Source organism: Macrobrachium rosenbergii, chromosome 23 (assembly GCF_040412425.1).
Source record: "Macrobrachium rosenbergii isolate ZJJX-2024 chromosome 23, ASM4041242v1, whole genome shotgun sequence".
Taxonomy (NCBI): domain Eukaryota; kingdom Metazoa; phylum Arthropoda; class Malacostraca; order Decapoda; family Palaemonidae; genus Macrobrachium; species Macrobrachium rosenbergii.
In genome coordinates this window covers 1,909,026-1,930,742 of record NC_089763.1, presented here as the reverse complement: position 1 = coordinate 1,930,742, position 21,717 = coordinate 1,909,026, and the positions used below count along the sequence as shown (strand labels likewise).

The following is a 21,717-nucleotide window of genomic DNA, read 5'->3' as shown; positions in this document are numbered from 1 at the left end:
ATATATATATATATATATATATATATATGTGTGTGTACACTATTCGCCAAAATGTTTGTCATATGCAATTTTAGACGAGGAATTTTGAATAGAATGGTCAGTTCACAAAATTGGTAGCAGTCTTGTATTACAGAAAAAACTTCCCATGGATAAAGGTATATTTCATGAATTAAGAAACGAAATTACGCTTTAAAGGTCAGTACAAAGGACACATTAGTTGCAAACAAAGCAATATGCACTAAGATTAGCAGGAAAAAAAGTAATATTCACTTCCATTCATATTTCGCATCTAAACCTTTTTCTCAGACATATCAGTAAGTCAAACCCATGTACATAAATTACAGTAACCTTTATTTACATATCTACAGAGTCAATAGCGGTTATGGCCTCTGCGAGCAGCAATACCCCCACCAGGCGGCGTGGCAATGCTGTCCACCAGCTGTACAAGGTTCTCAGCAGGTATCCTGTCCCATTCTTCCAAGAGAGCCTGACCTACTTCTCTAAGGATGGATGGGTGGTTGTCCCTTTGTCTAATTGCACGGCCCAATTGATCCCAGGATGTGAACGTCCTGAGGCAGCCCTCACTAAGCCCAAATCTCAACCCCACAGAACATTTATGGGATCGGGCCGTGCAATTAGACAAAGGGACAACCAGCCATCCATCCTTAGAGAATTAGGTCATGCTCTCTCGGAAGAACGGAACAGGATACCTGCTGAGAACCTTGTACAGCTGGTGGACAGCATGCCACGCCACCTGGTGGGGGTATTGCTGCTCGCAGAGGCCATAACCGCTATTGACTCTGTAGATATGTAAATAAAGGTTATTGTAATTTATGTACATGGGTTTGACTTACTGATATGTCTGAGAAAAAGGTTTAGATGCGAAATATGAAAAGAAGTGAATATTACTTTTTTTCCTGCTAATCTTAGTGCATATTGCTTTGTTTGCAACTAATGTGTCCTTTGTACTGACTTTTAAAGCGTAATTTCGTTTCTTAATTCATGAAATATACCTTTATCCATGGGAAGTTTTTTCTGTAATACAAGACTGCTACCAATTTTGTGAACAGACCATTCTATTCAAAATTCCTCGTCTAAAATTGCATATGACAAACATTTTTGAATAGTGTACATATATATATATATATATATATATATATATATATATATATATATATATATATATATATATATATATATATATATATATATATATATACATCAGTATATATTAATATAGTATTATTTATATATAAATATGTATATGTAAAATTTGTTTTATGCAGAGAAAACATCCACCGCCTGACAACGCCATTTGATGTTTATCCAACTATGCAGGACGTTTTGCATTTCTCAGGAGCACGACTGGGACAGATCACAGAAAGAGCCATTTCTCTCTTTAGCCAAGTAAGTTTTCTGTTACAAGCTATGCTACTGCTCATAATAGTTCATCATTATCAGGTAGTGTTTTCTAACAAAAAACAGTTTTTAAATGTCTCATTTATCAGTTTTTGCCAAAAAAAAAAATCATTGAAACTGGAAAGCACTACTGACAGATTTTTTTTTTTTTTTTTTTTTTTTTTGTAATCGCTTTACTGATTCTAAGATTTGTCTGTCATTGAAAGTATATCTCTCATGATAAAGCCAAGCCCTATAGGCATCCATGTAAGAATTTCAGAAAATCCCAAAATCTCTGGAATTGTTTGCCAAGTTGTCATTTCCTCTTCCTTCATGTACTGTAAGTGAGTCTAGAGCAAGAGAGGTCTCCTGGATGTATTTTCTCTGAGATGAAACCAAGTACCGGGACCTTTCTCTGAAAAAAAGCTGGATGTTATATCTTAAAAACTAACCATAGAATTTTCTTGAAAATAATCTCATTATGTTTCTCACACCCAATTACTCTGGAGATACCTAACTCAACCTAACCTAACCTAACCTAAGTAACCTAACCTAGTTGCATGGAAAAAAAATGGGGGTGGTGCAATACTAGCATACATCTCAGGAATTTGCCTCCCGGACACCATCACCCAAAAAGACCATCGCTTTTTTCCGTACCCATGGAAAATTTGCGCAAGCATCTTGATGAAGGTGAAATGTACTGCCATGATGTTTTCACTTGTCTGGTTGTGTTGGCACGATATGGGTAGGCTACCTGGTTTCTTGGTAATAACATCTTTTTATCTGTCTTCTGTAGTAATATGCATATTTTCTTGTATTAAGTGTGCCATGAAAAAAATTGGATCCATTTTTTCTCAACAACCCTTCACAACGTTCAGGATAAGCAACGGGGAGTGGTAAGCAGGCGGCTGAGTTCGTGGTTCACTTTTTTTCTGTAAATATGTTTGATTGTTACTTGTGTCCTGCGAACTGCCTGTGTTGTCTGTGTCAGGAATGTCAGAGAGGCTCATTTTTATATAATTTGAGTACATTCTTTAGTAAAGTAACCTATCTAGAAATTTTGAGAGGGAACCAAGGTGATGACGAGACATGCAGAAGGACAAAATGTGTCTTTCTCGAGGGTATAGCACTGAGGTAAGCTTGTAAAGTCCCCGCTCAACGGGTTCTCCATGATGAACATCCCGTTTTCTGCAGTGCCTTCACAGCTGGCCCGAGGTCGCACGTACAATATCTTATTATCGTTCTTGTGATTTGTATATTTATTATCTGTTCATTTGCCCTTGTACCAAGTATATGTGTCAGAGCGTTTTTGTGTCCAACCAGCTATTGTTAATCATGTTTTCTATATGTACATGTCCTGTTTTGTGTAGAGAAATTGTTTGACCTCGGATCACATGTAAATTTTTATAGTGGTGGTCTCTGTGTATATGCCGATGTCCGCACACCGCTTTATAAGTGGGTCGCTTCATCAATAAACCATTATGGGCTGCTCTAGGAGCAAGAGCCCGTGCTGGCACAAGGCCAGCTAAATCTAAAACAACAATCAATAAACCAGCAGTACTTGTCTTCCTGCTCTTCTTTAGCACCTCTCACAAGCTAAGCACTCTCCACGTCGTCACCTCCCCAGCCAAGTTGTCCATTTTGTAACAAGAGCCGGTTCATTTGGTATGCTAGTTTGATCCTTTTACATTTTGGACATCCTAGTTTTAATCCAGTTAATTTTTGCTTAAGGTGTAGTCTGATTGTTCGGAAATAAGTTTTGTGCAAAATTGTAGCTTTTAGAAGCATGTTTTTTTTTAGTTTTATGGGTTTTTGTATTGCTTTCAGCATTTTGTTTTGTTCCCGACCACGTGGTCCTTAAGCGTGTGCGTTAAGTTTCATGCATGTTGAATTTCAAGTAGTCTATTTTTAAATAAAATTGTAAAACCCTGCCTGATCTTGATGGACCTTCACTTCGATGTTTGCTGATAGTGCCCCTCAGGCCTGATCATCCCAGTCCCATACCATCCGGGACTTAGAACCAGGGTTGGAGTAATTGTAACTGTAATTTAATTGAAATGCAATTAATTACAGAATTTCGTGTAATTGTAATTGTAAATGAAAATGAAATTATAGTAAGCAATTGAAATTTTATTAATGACAGGAGGATATAATTTGTAACTTAATTGTAATTATAAAATTCAAGTGATAAGGATCGGGCTCCATTAGGAGTGATGGGTTGCTTATAAGACTTCATTTTGGTGGTTCTCCGCCACTGGGAGGCATCGCACGTGATGGGCACCTCCAGTTCCCGTAGCTACGTAGCCTATCGTGTATTGAACGAGAAACAGATTCTTTCCGTTCAATGCTATTGATTATTTAAATGCAATAATGAATTGTTCGAAAAATTCCCAGCTATTTAAGAGCATTTTTTTTATATTTCTTTTTGTTTTCTTTAGCGCCAACAAAGATGTAGTTTTTGTTTCTATCTATAATTCTGGGAAATGAAGGATAACATTACAAAAACAATGACCGAACAAAATAAAATTGTAATTTTTCCTTTCTACTAATGATGGTAAAGGACAATATTACAGTGCACTAAAGAAATGAAAACTTAATTATTTATTTGCTGCTACTGCTGGTAAATGAAGAACTAATATTACAGTTCAAAACAAGTGTTTCTCTTAATCAAAACATTTTTTTTTTTTGCGAAAACTACTACCGTATTATCTCCTCTTTGAAACTTAACTTTGAAACCATGACTTCTAGTTTTATCTGAACTACTCGCTTTAAAGTATCTTTTTCACATAGCCTACTGTATATTGAATCTCTCAATCCATTTAAACACCTCACCTAAATCTCCCTTCGTTCCACGTCTCTCAAGAGAATGCAAATGAATGAAGCCTTTCGCCGTATGGTAAAAAAATTTCAACTCATGAATCCCCTTGGTCACCCTTTTCTGTAGCCTACTGATTCAAGTGAAAGTATCTCCATCCTATAGTAATGTAACCAGAACTCAAGGTCATAGTCCAAGTGTTTCCTAACTAGTGCTAATAAATACTCTTTTAATATGACCTCTGCTCTTTTATCACTTACGCTTCTAGAAATAAATTACGTAATCCTTTTAGCTCGATTTGCTCGCCTCAATAGGCTACACTGTTTCCTGCGCCAAAGATTAGCCTAGCGTTTACTCTCGCACCGAAATCAGTTGTAACTGTAATTGAATTTGTTGTTAAGTAATTGTAATTGTAATGTAATTGCTATTTCCAAATGTAATTGTAATTGTAATTTACATTTTTTTAAAGTAATTGTAATTATAATTCATTCCTTCAAGTGTAGCCTAATTACTCCAACCCAGCAGTTAGGACCCTCCCAGTCGTGGGGAAAAATTCGCGACAAAGCTAATGCTCGAATCCTCTAGAATTGACATGTTTGCCATTTTGTCGTATTTTGAACAAAAATTATAACACACTGTTTCTGCTATGGGATTCTGAATAAGATGGTCTGAACACAGTCTATTGCAAAATTCGTGAGCTTCACAACTCAAATATCTTGTGCTAAAGAGATTTTTGCATAATTCTTTTTAGCCCATAATTTACATTGATATTAATATACAAATTTGCCTTAGGTAAAGGAGAATATATTCAGGAATGAAATAAGACGTAAGAGTGTGGTTGTCCTGAAATATGTTTTTGCCAAGATAATGCATCTCATTTCCAGTCTTGTTAAATTTAGCACCAGTCCCCATGGAGAGTCCTTAGTATTTCGTAATACTAAGGTAAAAGAGGATTCCATATATATCATCATTGTTGCAGTGCACTTACATAATTTATCTATAAGACAAATATAAAGGACTCATTCGTGCCATACCCAAGATCCTATGTAGCCTAGTATGATTAAATATCGCATGTAAGAGGGAATCAGTATTATTTCCAGTGGAGTCCATGCTACATTTGAAATTTAAATGCTTAAAAGTTAGTAGAAGAGACTAGCGAGAATGAATCACGAGATGTCTTTGACGAGGAGGCAAACACAGCGCCCATAAAATGTAGCGCTTTTGAGACATCGCGTCGTCTGCCAGAAGAGAGACGACACACGCAATGAAAAGGTCTCAGGTATATACAGCATATGCCGTATTGTTCTCAACACATTCACTGGCACTTCGGTATTTGCTTCCTTTTTTTTTTTTATTTACTACAGAAAATGGGATCTATTAAATGAATTATATCTTTCAAGTAGACAATCTATGTGAAAAGTGTCCCCCGTGGCATATTTATAATAGTGTAAGAAACATTTCTCAATAATCTAAGAAGATCTGTTCGCCATCCGAGATATTACAAGGCTTTCTACGGCTGTAATTATTTATTTTTACTGAGAAGCTTAATATAAAAATAAGTTAGCAAAATTTATATCATTCTGAAATCATTTTTTATTGGTTTTACTGTACATACGAAAAAGCAACAACTTGTGGCGGGACGATCAAGTATTCGGTTAGCAATCCATTGATTGACACTTCGTTTCATGACCACCTGAGGTCATGCATACATTAAAGCTGTTTTTCCTGTCATTCCTTATTATGTGTAAGAGAAATATAAATTGCATTAATCTGCAAGGCCTCGTTGTGAAATATCAATCTTTGCTTTTAGGCCTACAAGCAACAAGCAATGTCTATTGGCCTAATTAAAATTTTCAAGCAGTAACAAACGTAACTGGGCCTACTGGTTCATGACAAATTCGCCTTATTTGTTAGTGATATCAAAGTATATTCCATGGTTAGGCACCAAAATTGTAAATGGAGCACTGGTAACTAAAATCAAATTATTTCATCCACTGACTTTGCCTTTCCTTCTCATTGCCTAGTATTTTATTTAGAACAAATATTCAGTAAATTTTGCAGTCATTTCCTTCAATTATATTAATACTCAGCAGAGGGAAAAACAAAGTGCAACAGTTCTTACTTTTAACATACAACACTTATTTCTCATCAATTTGTAAATAAAAATCTAACCTAGCGAACAATCAGCTGAGTGACTGACGTGCAGTGTGAAGTTGCAGTGAATTTGTTTCAACAGAAGTGCAGTGTAAACTTGCAGTAAAATTTGTTTCGACAGAAGTGCAGTGTAAACTTGCAGTGAATTTGTTTCGACTGAAGTGCAGTGTGAAGTTGCAGTGAAAATGTTCTGACTAAAGTGCAGTGTGAAGTTGCAGTGAATTTATTTCGACTGAAGTGCAGTGTAAAGTTGCAGTGAATTTGTTTCGACTGAAGTGCATTTTGAAGTTGCACTGAATTTGTTCCGACTGAAGTGGAGTGTGAAGTTGGAGTGAATTTGTTCTGACTGATTTTCAGTGTGAAGTTGCAGTGAATTTGTTTTGACTGAAGTGCAGTGTGAAGTTGCAGTGAATTTGTTTCGACTGAAGTGCAGTGTGAAGTTGCAGTGAATTTGTTTAAACTGAAGTGCAGTGTGAAGTTGCAGTGAAATTGTTCTGACTAAAGTGCAGTGTGAAGTTGCAGTGAATTTGTTTCGACTGAAGTGCAGTGTGAAGTTGCAGTGAATTTGTTCTGACTGAAGTGGAATGTGCAGTTGCAGTGAATTTGTTCCAACTGAAGTGCAGTGTGAAGTTGCAGTGAATTTGTTCCGACTGAAGTGCAGTGTGAAGTTGCAGTGAATTTGTTTCGACTAAAGTGCAGTGTGAAGTTGCAGTGAATTTGTTCAGACTGAAGTGCACGGTGAAGTTGAAGTGAATTTGTTTTGACTGAAGTGCAGTGTGAAATTGCAGTGAATTTGTTTCGACTGAAATGCAGTGTGAAGTTCCAGTAAATTTGTTTAAACTGAAGTGCAGTGTGAAGTTGCAGTGAATTTGTTTAAACTGAAGTGCAGTGTGAATTTGCAGTGAGTTTGTACTGACTAAAGTGCAGTGTGAAGTTGCAGTGAAATTGTTTCCACTGAAGTGCAGTGTGAAGTTGCAGTGAATTTGTTTAAACTGAAGTTGCAGTGAATTTGTTCCGACTGAATTGCAGTATGAAATTGCAGTGAATTTGTTTTGACTGAAGTGCAGTGTGAAGTTGCAGTGAATTTCTTTTGACTGAAGTGCAGTGTGAAGTTGAAGTGAATTTGTTCTGACTAAAGTGCAGAAGTTGTGAATTTGTTTGTTGAATTTGTTTTAAACTTTTCTTTTGACTGAAGTGCAGAATTTGTGAAGTTGAATTTGTTTTTGCAGTGAATTTGTTCTGACTAAAGTGCAGTGTGAAGTTGCAGTGAATTTGTTTCGACAGTGTGAAGTGCAGTTTGAAGTTGCAGTGAATTTCTTCCAACTGAAGTGCAGTGTGAGTTTCTGAATTTGATTCGACTGAAGTGCAGTGTGAAGTTGCAGTGAATTTGTTTTTGACTGAAGTGCAGTGTGAAGTTGCAGTGAATTTGATTTTTGACTAAAGTGCAGTGTGAAGTTGCAGTGAATTTGTTTCGACAGATGTGCAGTGTGAATTTGCAGTGAATTTGTTTAAACTGAAGTGCAGTGTGAAGTTGCAGTGAATTTTGTTCCAACTGAAGTGCAGTGTGAGTGAATTTGCAGTGAATTTATTCTGACAGAAGTGCAGTGTGAAGTTGCAGTGAATTTGTTTCGACTGAAGTGCAGTGTGAAGTTGCAGTGAATTTGTTTGACTGAAGTGCTGAAGTGTGAAGTTGCAGTGAATTTGTTTTGCAGTGTGAAGTTGCAAAGAATTTGTTCCAACTGAAGTGCAGTGTGAAGTTGCAGTGAATTTGTTTCGACTGAAGTGCAGTGTGAAATTGCAGTGAATTTCTTTTGACTAAAGTGTGAAGTTGCAAAGAATTTGTTTTGAATTTGCAGTGAATTTGTTTTTCAAAGAATTTGTTGTGAAGTTGAAGTGAACTGAAGTGCAGTGTGAAGTTGCAGTGAATTTGTTCCAACTGAAGTGCAGTGTGAAGTTGCAGTGAATTTGTTTTGGCTGAAATGCAGTGTGAAGTTGCAGTGAATTTTTTTGACTAAAGTGCAGTGTGAAGTTGCAGTGAATTTGTTTCGACTGAAATGCAGTGTGAAGTTGCAGTGAATTTGTACTGACTAAAGTGCAGTGTGAAGTTGCAAAGAATTTGAATTTCAACTGAATTTGCACAGTGTGCAGTGTTAAGTTGCAGTGAATTTGTTTGTGAAGTTGCAATTTGAATTGAATTTGTTCTGACTGAATTGCAGGTATGAAGTTGCAGTGAATTTGTTTTGACTGAAGTTGCAGTAAATTTGAATTTTTTGACTGAAGTGCAGTGTGAAGTTGCATTGAATTTGTTTTGACTGAAGTGCAGTGTGAAGTGCATTGAATTTGTTTTGACTGAAGTGCAGTGTGAAGTTGCAAAGAATTTGTTCCAACTGAAGTGCAGTGTGAAGTTGCAAAGAATTTGTTTCGACTAAAGTGCAGTGTGAAGTTGCAGCGAATTTGTTTCGACTGAAGCGCAGTGTGAAGTTGCAAAGAATTTGTTTCGACTAAAGTGCAGTGTGAAGTTGCAGTGAATTTGTTTCGACTGAAGCGCAGTGTGAAGTTGCAAAGAATTTGTTTCGACTAAAGTGCAGTGTGAAGTTGCAGTGAAATTGTTCCGACTAAAATGCAGTGTGAAGTTGCAGTGAATTTGTTTCGACTGAAGTGCAGTGTGAAGTTGCAGCGAATTTGTTTCGACTGAAGTGCAGTGTGAAGTTGCAAAGAATTTGTTCCAACTGAAGTGCAGTGTGAAGTTGCAAAGAATTTCTTTTGACTGAAGTGCACTGTGAAGTTGCAGTGAATTTGTTCTGACTGAAGTGCAGTGGGAAGTTGCAGTGAATTTGTTTCGACTGAAGTGCAGTTTGAAATTGCTGTGAATTTGTTTCGACTGAAGTGCAGTGTGAAGTTGCAGTGAATTTGTTTCGACTGAAGTGCAGTGTGAAGTTGCAGTGAATTTGTTTAAACAAAAGTGCAGTGTTGTTGCAGTGAATTTGTTCCGACTGAAGTGGAGTGTGAAGTTGCAGTGAATTTCTTCCGACTGAAGTGCAGTGTGAAGTGTGACGAAGTAAAATGCATTTGTGTGAAGTGAATTTGTTTCGACAGAAGTGCAGACTAAATTTGTTTGACAGTGCAGTGTGAAGTTGCAAAGAATTTGTTCCAACTGAAGTGCAGTGTGAATTTGTTTTAAAGAATTTGTTTTGACTAAAGTGCAGTGTGAAGTTGCAAAGAATTTGTTTCAACTGAAGTGCAGTGTGAAGTTGCAGTGAATTTGTTTTCGACTGAAAGTGCAGTGTGAAGTTGCAGTGAATTTGTTTTGACTGAAGTGCAGTGTGAAGTTGCAGTGAATTTGAATTTTTTGACTGAAGTGCAGTGTGAAGTTGCAGTGAATTTGTTTTGACTAAACTGAAGTTGCAGTGAAATGCTGAAGTGTGAAGTTGCAGTGAATTTGTTTCGACTGAAGTGCAGTGTGAAGTTGCAAAGAATTTGTTTTGACTGAAGTGCAGTTTGAAGTTGCGAAGAATTTGTTCCAACTGAAGTGCAGTGTGAAGTTGCAAAGAATTTGTTTCGACTGAAGTGCAGTGTGAAGTTGCAGTGAAATTGTTCCGACTAAAGTGCAGTGTGAAGTTGCAGTGAATTTGTTTTGAAGCGCAGTGTGAAGTTGCAAAGAATTTGTTTCAACTGAAAAGTGAATTTGTGAGTGTGAAGTTGCATTGAATTTGTTCCGACTGAAGTGCAGTGAAATTGCAGTGAATTTGTTCCGGCTGAAGTGCAGTGTGAAGTTCCAATGAATTTGTTTTGGCTGAAATGCAGTATGAAGTTGCAGTGAACTTGTTTCGACTGAAGTGCAGTGTAAAGGTTCAGTGAATTTGTTTTGGCTGAAGTGCAGTGTGAAGTTGCAGTGAATTTGAATTTGTACTGACTGAAGTGCAGTGTGCAGTGCAAAAGAATTTGTTTCGATTGAAGTGCAGTGTGAAGTTACAGTGAATTTGTTTAAGCTGAAGTACAGTGTGAAGCTGCACTGAATTTGTTCCAACTGAATTGCAGCGTGAAGTTGCAGTGAATTTGTTTTGACTGAAGGGCAGAGTTAAGTTGCAGTGAATTTGTTTTGACTGAAGTGCAGTGTGAAGTTGCAGTGAATTTCTTTTGACTGAAGTGCAGTGTGAATTTCCAGTGAATTTGTTTAAACTGAAGTGCAGTGTGAAGCTGCAGTAAATTTGTTTTGACTGAATTGCAGTGTGAAGTTGCAGTGAATTTCTTCCGACTGAAGTGCAGTGTGAAGTTGCAGTGAATTTGTTTCGACTGAAGAGCTGTGTGACGTTGCAGTGAATTTGTTTCGACTGAAGTGCAGTGTGAAGTTGCAGTGAATTACTTTCGACTGAAGTGCATTGTAAAGTTGCAGTGAATTTGTTTAAACTGAAGTGCAGTGTGAAGTTCCAGTGAATTTGTTCCGACTGAAGTGCAGTGTGGAGTTGCAGTGAATTTGTTTTGACTGAAGTGCATTTGTTTGCAGTGATTTGATTCAACTGAAGTGCAGTGTGAAGTTGCAGAGAATTTGCTTCGGCTGACGTGCAGTGTGAAGTTGCAGTGAATTTGTTTAAACTGAAGTGCAGTGTGAAGTTACAGTGAATTTGTTTAAACTGAAATGCAGTGTGAAGTTGCAGTGAATTTGTTTCGACTGAAGTTCAGTGTGAAGTTGCGGTGAATTTGTTTCGAAAAAAGTGCAGTGTGAAGTTGCAGTGAATTTGTTTCGACTGAAATGCAGTGTGAAGTTACAGTGAATTTGTTGCAACTGAAGTGCACGGTGAAGTTGAAGTGAATTTGTTTCGACTGAAGTGCAGTGTGAAATTGCAGTGAATTTGTTCCGACTGAAGTGCAGTGTGAAGTTGCATTGAATTTGTTTCGGCTGAAATGCAGTGTGAAGTTGCAGTGAATTTATTTTGACTGAAGTGCAGTGTGAAGTTGCAGGGAATTTGTTCTGACTGAAGTGCAGTGTGAAGTTGCAGTGAATTTGTTTTGGTTGAAATGCAGCCTGAATTTGTTTTGACTGAAGTGCAGTGTGAATTTGCAGTGAATTTGTTTAAACTGAAGTGCAGTGTGAAGTTGCAGTGAATTTGTTCCGACTGAAGTGGAGTGTGAAGTTGCAGTGAATTTGTTCCGACTGAATTGCAGTATGAAATTGCAGTGAATTTGTTTTGACTGAAATGCAGTGTGAAGTTGCAGTGAATTTGTTTTGACTGAAGTGCAGTGTGAAGTTGAAGTGAATTTGTTCTGACTAAAGTGCAGTGTGAAGTTGCAGTGAATTTCTTTTGACTGAGGTGCAGTGTGAAGTTGAAGTGAATTTGTTCTGACTAAAGCGCAGTGTGAAGTTGCAGTGAATTTGTTTCGACTGAAGTGCAGTTTGAAGTTGCAGTGAATTTCTTCCAACTGAAGTGCAGTGTGGAGTTTCAGTGAATTTGATTCGACTGAAGTGCAGTGTGAAGTTGCAGTGAATTTGTTTTGACTGAAGTGCAGTGTGAAGTTGCAGTGAATTTGATTCGACTAAAGTGCAGTGTGAAGTTGCAGTGAATTTGTTTCGACAGATGTGCAGTGTGAAGTTGCAGTGAATTTGTTTAAACTGAAGTGCAGTGTGAAGTTGCAGTGAATTTGTTCCAACTGAAGTTCAGTGTGAAGTTGCAGTGAATTTATTCTGACAGAAGTGCAGTGTGAAGTTGCAGTGAAATTGTTCCGACTAAAGTGCAGTGTGAAGTTGCAGTGAATTTGTTTAAGCTGAAGTGCAGTGTGAAGTTGCAGTGAATTTGTTTCGACTGAAGTGCAGTGTGAAGTTGCATTGAATTTGTTCCAACTGAAGTGCAGTGTGAAGTTGCAAAGAATTTGTTTCGACTGAAGTGCAGTGTGAAATTGTAGTGAATTTCTTTTGACTAAAGTGTAGTGTGAATTTGCAGTGAATTTGTTTCGACTGAAGTGCAGTGTGAAGTTGCAGTGAATTTGTTCCAACTGTAGTGCAGTGTGAAGTTGCAGTGAATTTGTTTTGGCTGAAATGCAGTGTGAAGTTGCAGTGAATTTCTTTCGACTAAAGTGCAGTGTGAAGTTGCAGCGAATTTGTTTAAACTGAAATTCAGTGTGAAGTTGCAGTGAATTTGTACTGACTAAAGTGCAGTGTGAAGTTGCAAAGAATTTGTTTCAACTGAAGCACAGTGTGAAGTTGCAGTGAATTTGTTTAAACTGAAGTGCAATGTGAAGTTGCAGTGAATTTGTTCTGACTGAATTGCGGTATGAAGTTGCAGTGAATTTGTTTTGACTGAAGTGCAGTGAATTTGTTTTGACTGAAGTGCAGTGTGAAGTTGCAGTGAATTTGTTTTGACTGAAGTGCAGTGTGAAGTTGCATTGAATTTGTTTTGACTGAAGTGCAGTGTGAAGTTGCAGTGAATTTGTTTTGACTGAAGTGCAGTGTGAAGTTGCAGTGAATTTGTTCTGACTGAAGTGCAGTTTGAAATTGTTGTGAATTTGTTTTGACTGAAGTGCAGTTTGAAGTTGTTGTGAATTGCAGTGTGAAGTTGCAGTGAATTTGTTTCGACTGAAGTGCAGTGTGAAGTTGCAGTGAATTTGTTTAAACAAAAGTGCAGTGTTAAGTTGCAGTGAATTTGTTCCGACTGAAGTGGAGTGTGAAGTTGCAGTCTATTTCTTCCGACTGAAGTGCAGTGTGAAGTTGCAGTGAAACTGTTCCGACTAAAATGCAGTGTGAAGTTGCAGTGAATTTGTTTCGACTGAAGTGCAGTGTGAAGTTGTAGCGAATTTGTTTCGACTGAAGTGCAGTGTGAAGTTGCAAAGAATTTGTTCCAACTGAAGTGCAGTGTGAAGTTGCAAAGAATTTGTTTCGACTAAAGTGCAGTGTGAAGTTGCAGCGAATTTGTTTCGACTGAAGCGCAGTGTGAAGTTGCAAAGAATTTGTTTTGACTAAAGTGCAGTGTGAAGTTGCAGTGAATTTTTTTTCGACTGAAGCGCAGTGTGAAGTTGCAAAGAATTTGTTTCGACTGAAGTGCAGTGTGAAGTTGCAGTGAAATTGTTCCGACTAAAATGCAGTGTGAAGTTGCAGTGAATTTGTTTCGACTGAAGTGCAGTGTGAAGTTGCAGCGAATTTGTTTCGACTGAAGTGCAGTGTGAAGTTGCAAAGAATTTGTTCCAACTGAAGTGCAGTGTGAAGTTGCAAAGAATTTGTTTCGACTGAAGTGCAGTGTGAAGTTGCAGTGAAATTGTTCCGACTAAAGTGCAGTGTGAAGTTGCAGTGAATTTGTTTCGACTGAAGTGCAGTGTGAAGTTGCAAAGAATTTGTTTCAACTGAAATGCAGTGCGAAGTTGCATTGAATTTGTTCCGACTGAAGTGCAGTGTGAAATTGCAGTGAATTTGTTCCGGCTGAAGTGCAGTGTGAAGTTCCAATGAATTTGTTTTGGCTGAAATGCAGTATGAAGTTGCAGTGAACTTGTTTCGACTGAAGTGCAGTGTGAAGGTTCAGTGAATTTGTTTTGGCTGAAGTGCAGTGTGAAGTTGCAGTGAATTTGTACTGACTGAGGTGCAGTGTGAAGTGCAAAGAATTTATTTCGATTGAAGTGCAGTGTGAAGTTACAGTGAATTTGTTTAAGCTGAAGTACAGTGTGAAGTTGCAGTGAATTTGTTCCGACTGAATTGCAGCGTGAAGTTGCAGTGAATTTGTTTTGACTGAAGGGCAGAGTTAAGTTGCAGTGAATTTGTTTTGACTGAAGTGCAGTGTGAAGTTGCAGTGAATTTCTTTTTTGCAGTGTGAATTTTGAATTTGTTTAAACTGAAGTGCAGTGTGAAGCTGCAGTAAATTTGTTTTGACTGAATTGCAGTGTGAAGTTGCAGTGAATTTCTTCCGACTGAAGTGCAGTGTGAAGTTGCAGTGAATTTGTTTCGACTGAAGAGCTGTGTGACGTTGCAGTGAATTTGTTTCGACTGAAGTGCAGTGTGAAGTTGAATTACTTTCGACTGAAGTGCATTGTAAAGTTGCAGTGAATTTGTTTAAACTGAAGTGCAGTGGAAGTTCCAGTGAATTTGTTCCGACTGAAGTGCAGTGTGGAGTTGCAATGAATTTGTGAATTTGTTTGACTGAAGTGCAGTGTGAAGTTGCAGTGAATTTGATTCAAATGAAGTGCAGTGTGAAGTTGCAGAGAATTTGCTTCGGCTGATGTGCAGTGTGAAGTTGCAGTGAATTTGTTTAAACTGAAGTGCAGTGTGAAGTTGCAGTGAATTTGTTTAAACTGAAATGCAGTGTGAAGTTGCAGTGAATTTGTTTCGACTGAAGTTCAGTGTGAAGTTGCGGTGAATTTGTTTCGAAAAAAGTGCAGTGTGAAGTTGCAGTGAATTTGTTTCGACTGAAGTGCAGTGTGAAATTGCAGTGAATTTGTTCCGACTGAAGTGCAGTGTGAAGTTGCATTGAATTTGTTTCGGCTGAAATGCAGTGTGAAGTTGCAGTGAATATATTTTGACTGAAGTGCAGTGTGAAGTTGCAGGGAATTTGTTCTGACTGAAGTGCAGTGTGAAGTTGCAGTGAATTTGTTTTGGTTGAAATGCAGCCTGAAGTTGCAGTGAATTTGTTTTGACTGAAGTGCAGTGTGAATTTGCAGTGAATTTGTTTAAACTGAAGTGCAGTGTGAAGTTGCAGTGAATTTGTTCTGACTGAAGTGGAGTGTGAAGTTGCAGTGAATTTGTTCTCACTGAAGTGAAGTGTGAAGTTGTAGTGAAATTGTTCCGACTAAAGTGCAGTGTGAAGTTGCAGTGAATTTGTTTCGACTGAAAGTGCAGTGTGATTTTTTTGAGTGGGGGTTGTGAAAGTTGCAGTGAATTTTGTTTGACTAATTTGAATTTTTTCGACTGAAGTGAAGTGTGAAGTTGCAGTGAATTTGTTTTGACTGAAGTGCAGTGTGAAGTTGCATTGAATTTTTTCCGACTGAAGTGCAGTGTGAAGTTGCAATGAATTTGTTTTGACTGAAGTGCAGTGTGAAGTTGCAAGAATTTGTTTGACTGAAGTGCAGTGTGAAATTGCAGTGAATTTCTTCTGACTGAAGTGGAGTGTGAAGTTGCAGTGAATTTGTTTTGAGTTGCAGTTGAATTTGTTCCGACTGAAGTGCAGTGTGAAGTTGCAGTGAATTTGTTTTGACTGAAGTGCAGTTGCAGTGAATTTGTTGACTGAAGTGCAGTGAAGTTGCAAAGAATTTGTTTTGAGTGCAGTGTGAAGTTGCATTGAATTTGACTAAACTGCAGTGTGAAGTTGCAGTTCATTTGTTTCAACTGAAATGCAGTGTGAAGTTGCATTGAATTTGTTCCGACTGAAGTGCAGTATGAAGTTGAAGTGAATTTGTTTTGACTGAAGTGCAGTGTGAAATTGCAGTGATTTTTTTTCGACTGAAGTGCAGTGTGAAGTTGCAGTGAATTTGTTCCAACTGAAGTGCAGTGTGAAGTTGCATTGAATTTGTTTCGGCTGAAATGCAGTGTGAAGTTGCAGTGAATTTGTTTTGACTGAAGTGCAGTGTGAAGTTGCAGTGAATTTGTTTAAACTGAAGTGCAGTGTGAAGTTGCAGTGAATTTGTACTGACTGAAGTGCAGTGTGAAGTTGCAAAGATATTGATTCGATTGAAGTGCAGTGTGAAGTTAAATTTGTGAAGTTGCAGGAATTTGTTCCGACTGAATTGAGTGACTGAAGTTGCAGTGAATTTGTTCCGACTGAATTGCAGTGTGAAGTTGCAGTGAATTTGTTTTGACTGAAGTGCAGTGTGAAGTTGTTGTGAATTTGTTTTGACTGAAGTGCAGTGTGAAGTTGCAGTGAATTTATTTTGACTGAAGTGCAGTGTGAAGTTGCAGTGAATTTGTTCTGACTGAAGTGCAGTATGAAGTTGCAGTGAATTTGTTTCGACTGAAGTGCAGTGAGAAGTTGCAGTGAATATCTTCCGACTGAAGTGCAGTTGTTTTGAAATTTGTTTCCACTGAAGTGCAGTGTGAAGTTGCAGTGAATTTGTTTCGACTGAAGTGCAGTGTGAAGTTGCAGTGAATTTGAATTTTTTGACTGAAGTGCAGTGTGAAGTTGCAGTGAATTTGTTCTGACTGAAGTGCAGTGTGAAGTTTCAGTGAAGTTTTGTACTGACTGAAGTGCAGTGTGAAGTTGCAGTGAATTACTTTCGACTGAAGTGCATTGTAAAGTTGCAGTGAATTTGTTTAAACTGAAGTGCAGTGTGAAGTTCCAGTGAATTTGTTCCGACTGAAGTGCAGTATGGAGTTGCAGTGAATTTGTTTTGACTGAAGTGCAGTGTGAAGTTGCAGTGAATTTGATTCAACTGAAGTGCAGTGTGAAGTTGCAGAGAATTTGCTTCGGCTGACGTGCAGTGTGAAGTTGCAGTGAATTTGTTTAAACTGAAGTGCAGTGTGAAGTTGCAGTGAATTTGTTTAAACTGAAATGCAGTGTGAAGTTGCAGTGAATTTGTTTCGACTTTCAGTGTGAAGTTGAAGTTGTGAATTTGTTTTGAAAAAAGTGCAGTGTGAAGTTGCAGTGAATTTGTTTCGACTGAAATGCAGTGTGAAGTTTGAATTTTTCGACTGAAGTGCAGTGTGAAGTTGAAGTGAATTTGTTTTGACTGAAGTGCAGTGTGAAATTGCAGTGAATTTGTTCCGACTGAAGTGCAGTGTGAAGTTGCATTGAATTTGTTTTGTTGAAATGCAGTGTGAAGTTGCAGTGAACTGAAGTGCAGTGTGAAGTTGCACTGAATTTGTTCTGACTGAAGTGCAGTGTGAAGTTGCAGTGAATTTGTTTTGGTTGAAATGCAGCCTGAAGTTGCAGTGAATTTGTTTTGACTGAAGTGCAGTGTGAATTTGCAGTGAATTTGTTTAAACTGAAGTGCAGTGTGAAGTTGCAGTGAATTTGTTCCGACTGAAGTGGAGTGTGAAGTTGCAGTGAATTTGTTCTCACTGAAGTGAAGTGCAAAGTTGCAGTGAAATTGTTCCGACTAAAGTGCAGTGTGAAGTTGCAGTGAATTTGATTCGACTGAAGTGCAGTGTGAAGTTGCAGTGAATTTCTTCTGACTGAAGTGGGTTGTGAAGTTGCAGTGAATTTGTTTAGACTAAAGTGGAGTGTGAAGTTGCAGTGAATTTTTTTCGACTGAAGTGAAGTGTGAAGTTGCAGTGAATTTGTTTTGACTGAAGTGCAGTGTGAAGTTGCAGTGAATTTTTTCCGACTGAAGTGCAGTGTGAAGTTGCAATGAATTTGTTTTGACTGAAGTGCAGTGTGAAGTTGCAAAGAATTTGTTTCGACTGAAGTGCAGTGTGAAATTGCAGTGAATTTCTTCTGACTGAAGTGGAGTGTGAAGTTGCAGTGAATTTGTTTTGACTGAAGTGCAGTGTGAAGTTGCAGTGAATTTGTTCCGACTGAAGTGCAGTGTGAAGTTGCAGTGAATTTGTTTTGACTGAAGTGCAGTGTGAAGTTGCAAAGAATTTGTTTCGACTGAAGTGCAGTGTGAAGTTGCATTGAATTTCTTTTGACTAAACTGCAGTGTGTTAGTTCATTTGTTTCAACTGAAATGCAGTGTGAAGTTGCATTGAATTTGTTCCGACTGAAGTGCAGTATGAAGTTGAAGTGAATTTGTTTTGACTGAAGTGCAGTGTGAAATTGCAGTGATTTTTTCGACTGAAGTGCAGTGTGAAGTTGCAGTGAATTTGTTCCAACTGAAGTGCAGTGTGAAGTTGCATTGAATTTGTTTCTAAATGGCTGAAATTTGTTTGCAGTGTGAAGTTGCAGTGAATTTGTTTTGACTGAAGTGCAGTGTGAAGTTGCAGTGAATTTGTTTTAAACTGAAGTGCAGTGTGAAGTTGCAGTGAATTTGTACTGACTGAAGTGCAGTGTGAAGTTGCAAAGATATTGATTCGATTGAAGTGCAGTGTGAAGTTACAGTGAATTTGTTCCGACTGAAGTGGAGTGTGAAGTTGCAGTGAAATTGTTTCCACTGAAGTGCAGTGTGAAGTTGCAGTGAATTTGTTTCGACTGAAGTGCAGTGTGAAGTTGCAGTGAATTTGTTTAAACTGAAGTGCAGTGTGAAGTTGCAGTGAATTTGTTCCGACTGAAGTGGAGTGTGAAGTTTCAGTGAATTTGTACTGACTGAAGTGCAGTGTGAAATTGCAGTGAAATTGTTCCGACTAAAGTGCAGTGTGAAGTTGCAGTGAATTTGTTTTGACTGAAGTGCAGTGTTAAGTTGCAGTGAATTTCTTCTGACCAAAGTGCAGTGTGAAGTTGCAGTGAATTTGTTCTGACTGAAGTGCAGTGTGAAGTTGCAGTGAATTTATTTCGACTAAAGTGCAGTGTGAAGTTCCAAAGAATTTGTTTTGACTGAAGTGCAGTGTGAAGTTGCAGTGAATGTCTTTTGAATAAAGTGCAAGTGTGAAGTTGCAGTGAATTTGTTTGGACTGAAATGCAGTGCAAAGTTGCAGTGAATTTGTTCCACCTGAAGTGCAGTTGAAGTGAATTTGGTTCGACTGAAGTGCAGTGTGAAATTGCAGTGAATTTGTTTCGACTGAAGTGCACGGTGAATTTGTTTTGAAGTGCAGTGTGAAGTTGCAGTGAATTTGTTTCGGCTGAAATGCAGTGTGAAGTTGCAGTGAATTTGTTTTGACTGAAGTGCAGTGTGAATTTGCAGTGAATTTGTAAACGAAAGTGCAGTGTGAAGTTGCAGTGAATTTGTTCCGATTGAAGTGCAGTGTGAAGTTGTAGTGAATTTGTTTTGACTGAAGTACAGTATGAAGTTGCAGTGAATTTTTTCAATGGACATTCATCTGCTAAAGGGAGAATGACATCATACATCGTTCAATGACGTGTGGAATTTTTGTTTGTTGACAGTGAAACAAATGGTAATTTTAAGAGACATAATATACATACAATGATCAAATATATATCGGTGGAAAGGCCAGGAAATTCTACATATGAATATTTACATGAGATTCTTGACATGTTAATAAGTGTGATGCATGAACGTGATTGATGTGAAATGAAGGGATGTCTGACGTCTTTACAGTCCTAGCAGTGAGATGTCGGGTCTTGGATCCGAACATGCTATCCAATAGTCAACCTGGGTAGGGGGCGGGCATGCTGATCATACCGGGTCTTAACTTGCTCGGCAAGGGCGGCAGCACGGCGGTCACAGTCCTCAGTCTTGACCTGCCACTCCTTTGAAAAGGACTCTGAGTGTGCAGGGATGCATGACCTACGAGGTCGGCCATACAGAATCTGGGCAGGGGAGCGACCTGTGAAATTGGGAGTATTTTGGAGCTCCAAGAGACCTTGGACAAACTCTTCGCAATCAATGTTGCCAAAGGGTACCGTTGTCAGGATAAGATGCTTGATTGACTTCACAGTGGCCCCAACATGACCATTCGATTGTGGATAATGTGGGGAGGTCTCCACATGTTGAACTCCTCATCGCTCCATAAAATCCTGGAACTCGTTGCTGGTGAACTGCGGCCCTCCATTGGTTCTGGGGTGGAGAGGGACACCAACTTCCCGGAAGTAGCAACAGAAGATCCTGATTGTATTAGAAGTGGTAGTATCACCTTTGCATGGGACAACAACAGGCCATCCTGAGAGTTGGTCAACTTTGATGAGGAAGGCTTTTCCTGCAACAATAAAGAAATCTGCTGAAACAGACTCAAAGGGCCTCGTGGGGTTATCATCACTCATCAGTGGTTCCTGCTGCTGGGTTGGCTGCAATACCTGGCATGACTCACAAGCTCCAATTGTGTTGCCAATGTCCAAGTTGATACCAGGTGAGAAGACAGCCTGTCTTGCCCAGCGCTTAGTAGATTCCACACTCCTATGGCTGTCATGTAGGTGAGACAAGGTGCAGTGGCGGAGGGCAGCAGGAACTATAACTCTTGCTCCATACAGGACGAGGTCACCATCAGCATAGAGCTCATCCCGTATCTTCCAGTATGGGAGTAAGGAGTTGTGCAGAGCGTACCTATTGGAGGGGAATCCTGAGGTGACACAGTCGAGTAGGCGAGTGTAGACAGGGTCTGCTCTTGCTGCATCTCATAGATCCTGAAGGATCCTGTCTGCATCTTGAGCTGGAAACTCTTCTGAAGAGGTGACGGTGTACACAGCCATGACTGTTCGAAGATTGGTGGCAGAAGGGGCACCTGCAATTTCGTCCTCTGGCACGGGGTGGCTGACTGGGGCTCGAGACAAGGCATCAGAAATGTTCAGAGACTTGCCAGCATGCCATGCAGCTGTGAATAAGTAGGGCGAAATTTTCTCCTTCACACGCTGGAGGCGAGGATTCTTGACGGCGTCCAGCGAGTAATGGTTCAGGATAGGTATGAGGGGATGGTGATCCATCATCAGAGTAAAGTTCTGTAGGCCTGCGAGATACAGCCTACATTTTAACATTGACCAGACCAAGGCCAGCATCTCGAGCTCAATAGTGGCATAGCGTGTCTAGGCATCAGTAAGGAATTGAGAGCCACACTGAACTAAACGTAGGCATCCGCTACCATGGTCCTGCGGAGGGCATATCCAATACCATTAAGGTATGAGGCATCTGTCTAGTGGATGGAGGAGTGCTGACTTGACGCGTCAAAAGGCCTCATCATGATCAGGGGTCCACACAAATGTTCTCTTGGGCTCATCAGAGGGCGTAAAGGCTGGGCTGTAGCGGCAATGTCAGGGGTGAACTCTGCCAATTGGTTGACCAGGTCCATGAATGATCTGAGGTCAGTCAGGTTAGCTGGAGTCAGGAAATCCCTGATGACACTGACTTTTTCTTGATCAGCCGAGATGTCCTCTCCTGAGAGCATGTATCTGCAGAAGTTGACGGTAGGTGCAGCAACCACAAACTTGTCCTTGTTGAGGGTAATTCCAAACTTGCAGCACCTGGTGAGCATCTCGTGGATACGGTAAAGGTGTGAATGGCAATCCTCATCATGGAGAAGGATGTCATCAACAACCTTAACACAGTTCTTGACTCCTTGAAGGGCCATATCGCCTCACTGACAGAATGCATCTCCAGTAGCTGCGAAACCCATCAGTCCTCTGCGGTGTTTGAACCGACCATATGGCGTAATAAAAGTAGTCAAATGTTGATCCTCTTCGGCCAGTTCCATTTGCCAATACCCACAGAGGGCATCAGCTGTCGGGAAAAACCAAGCCTTCGGGTCCACACTACAAATAGTGGTGAAGGGTGTGGGCGAAGGGTGGGCTGTGTGAGAAAACTTGGCTGTTCAGTTTGGAGAGGTCGACAGTGATGTGTACTCCTGTGACATTCTTGGCGATGACAACGAGGCAGTGACACCATTCTGAAGGTTCATCACC

General features: G+C 39.3%; 1 protein-coding gene across 14 annotated transcripts in view; it reads left to right on the top strand.

The window, feature by feature from the left end:
- LOC136851228 (uncharacterized) overlaps positions 1-21,717 on the top strand; it is a 354,709-nt gene that overhangs the window by 287,080 nt on the left and 45,912 nt on the right. For all 14 annotated transcript variants that reach the window (XM_067125171.1, XM_067125164.1, XM_067125170.1 and 11 more), the window contains one exon: positions 1,287-1,407. In XM_067125171.1, the coding sequence (XP_066981272.1) occupies positions 1,287-1,407 (121 nt within the window). The remainder of the gene's footprint in view (positions 1-1,286; positions 1,408-21,717) is intronic.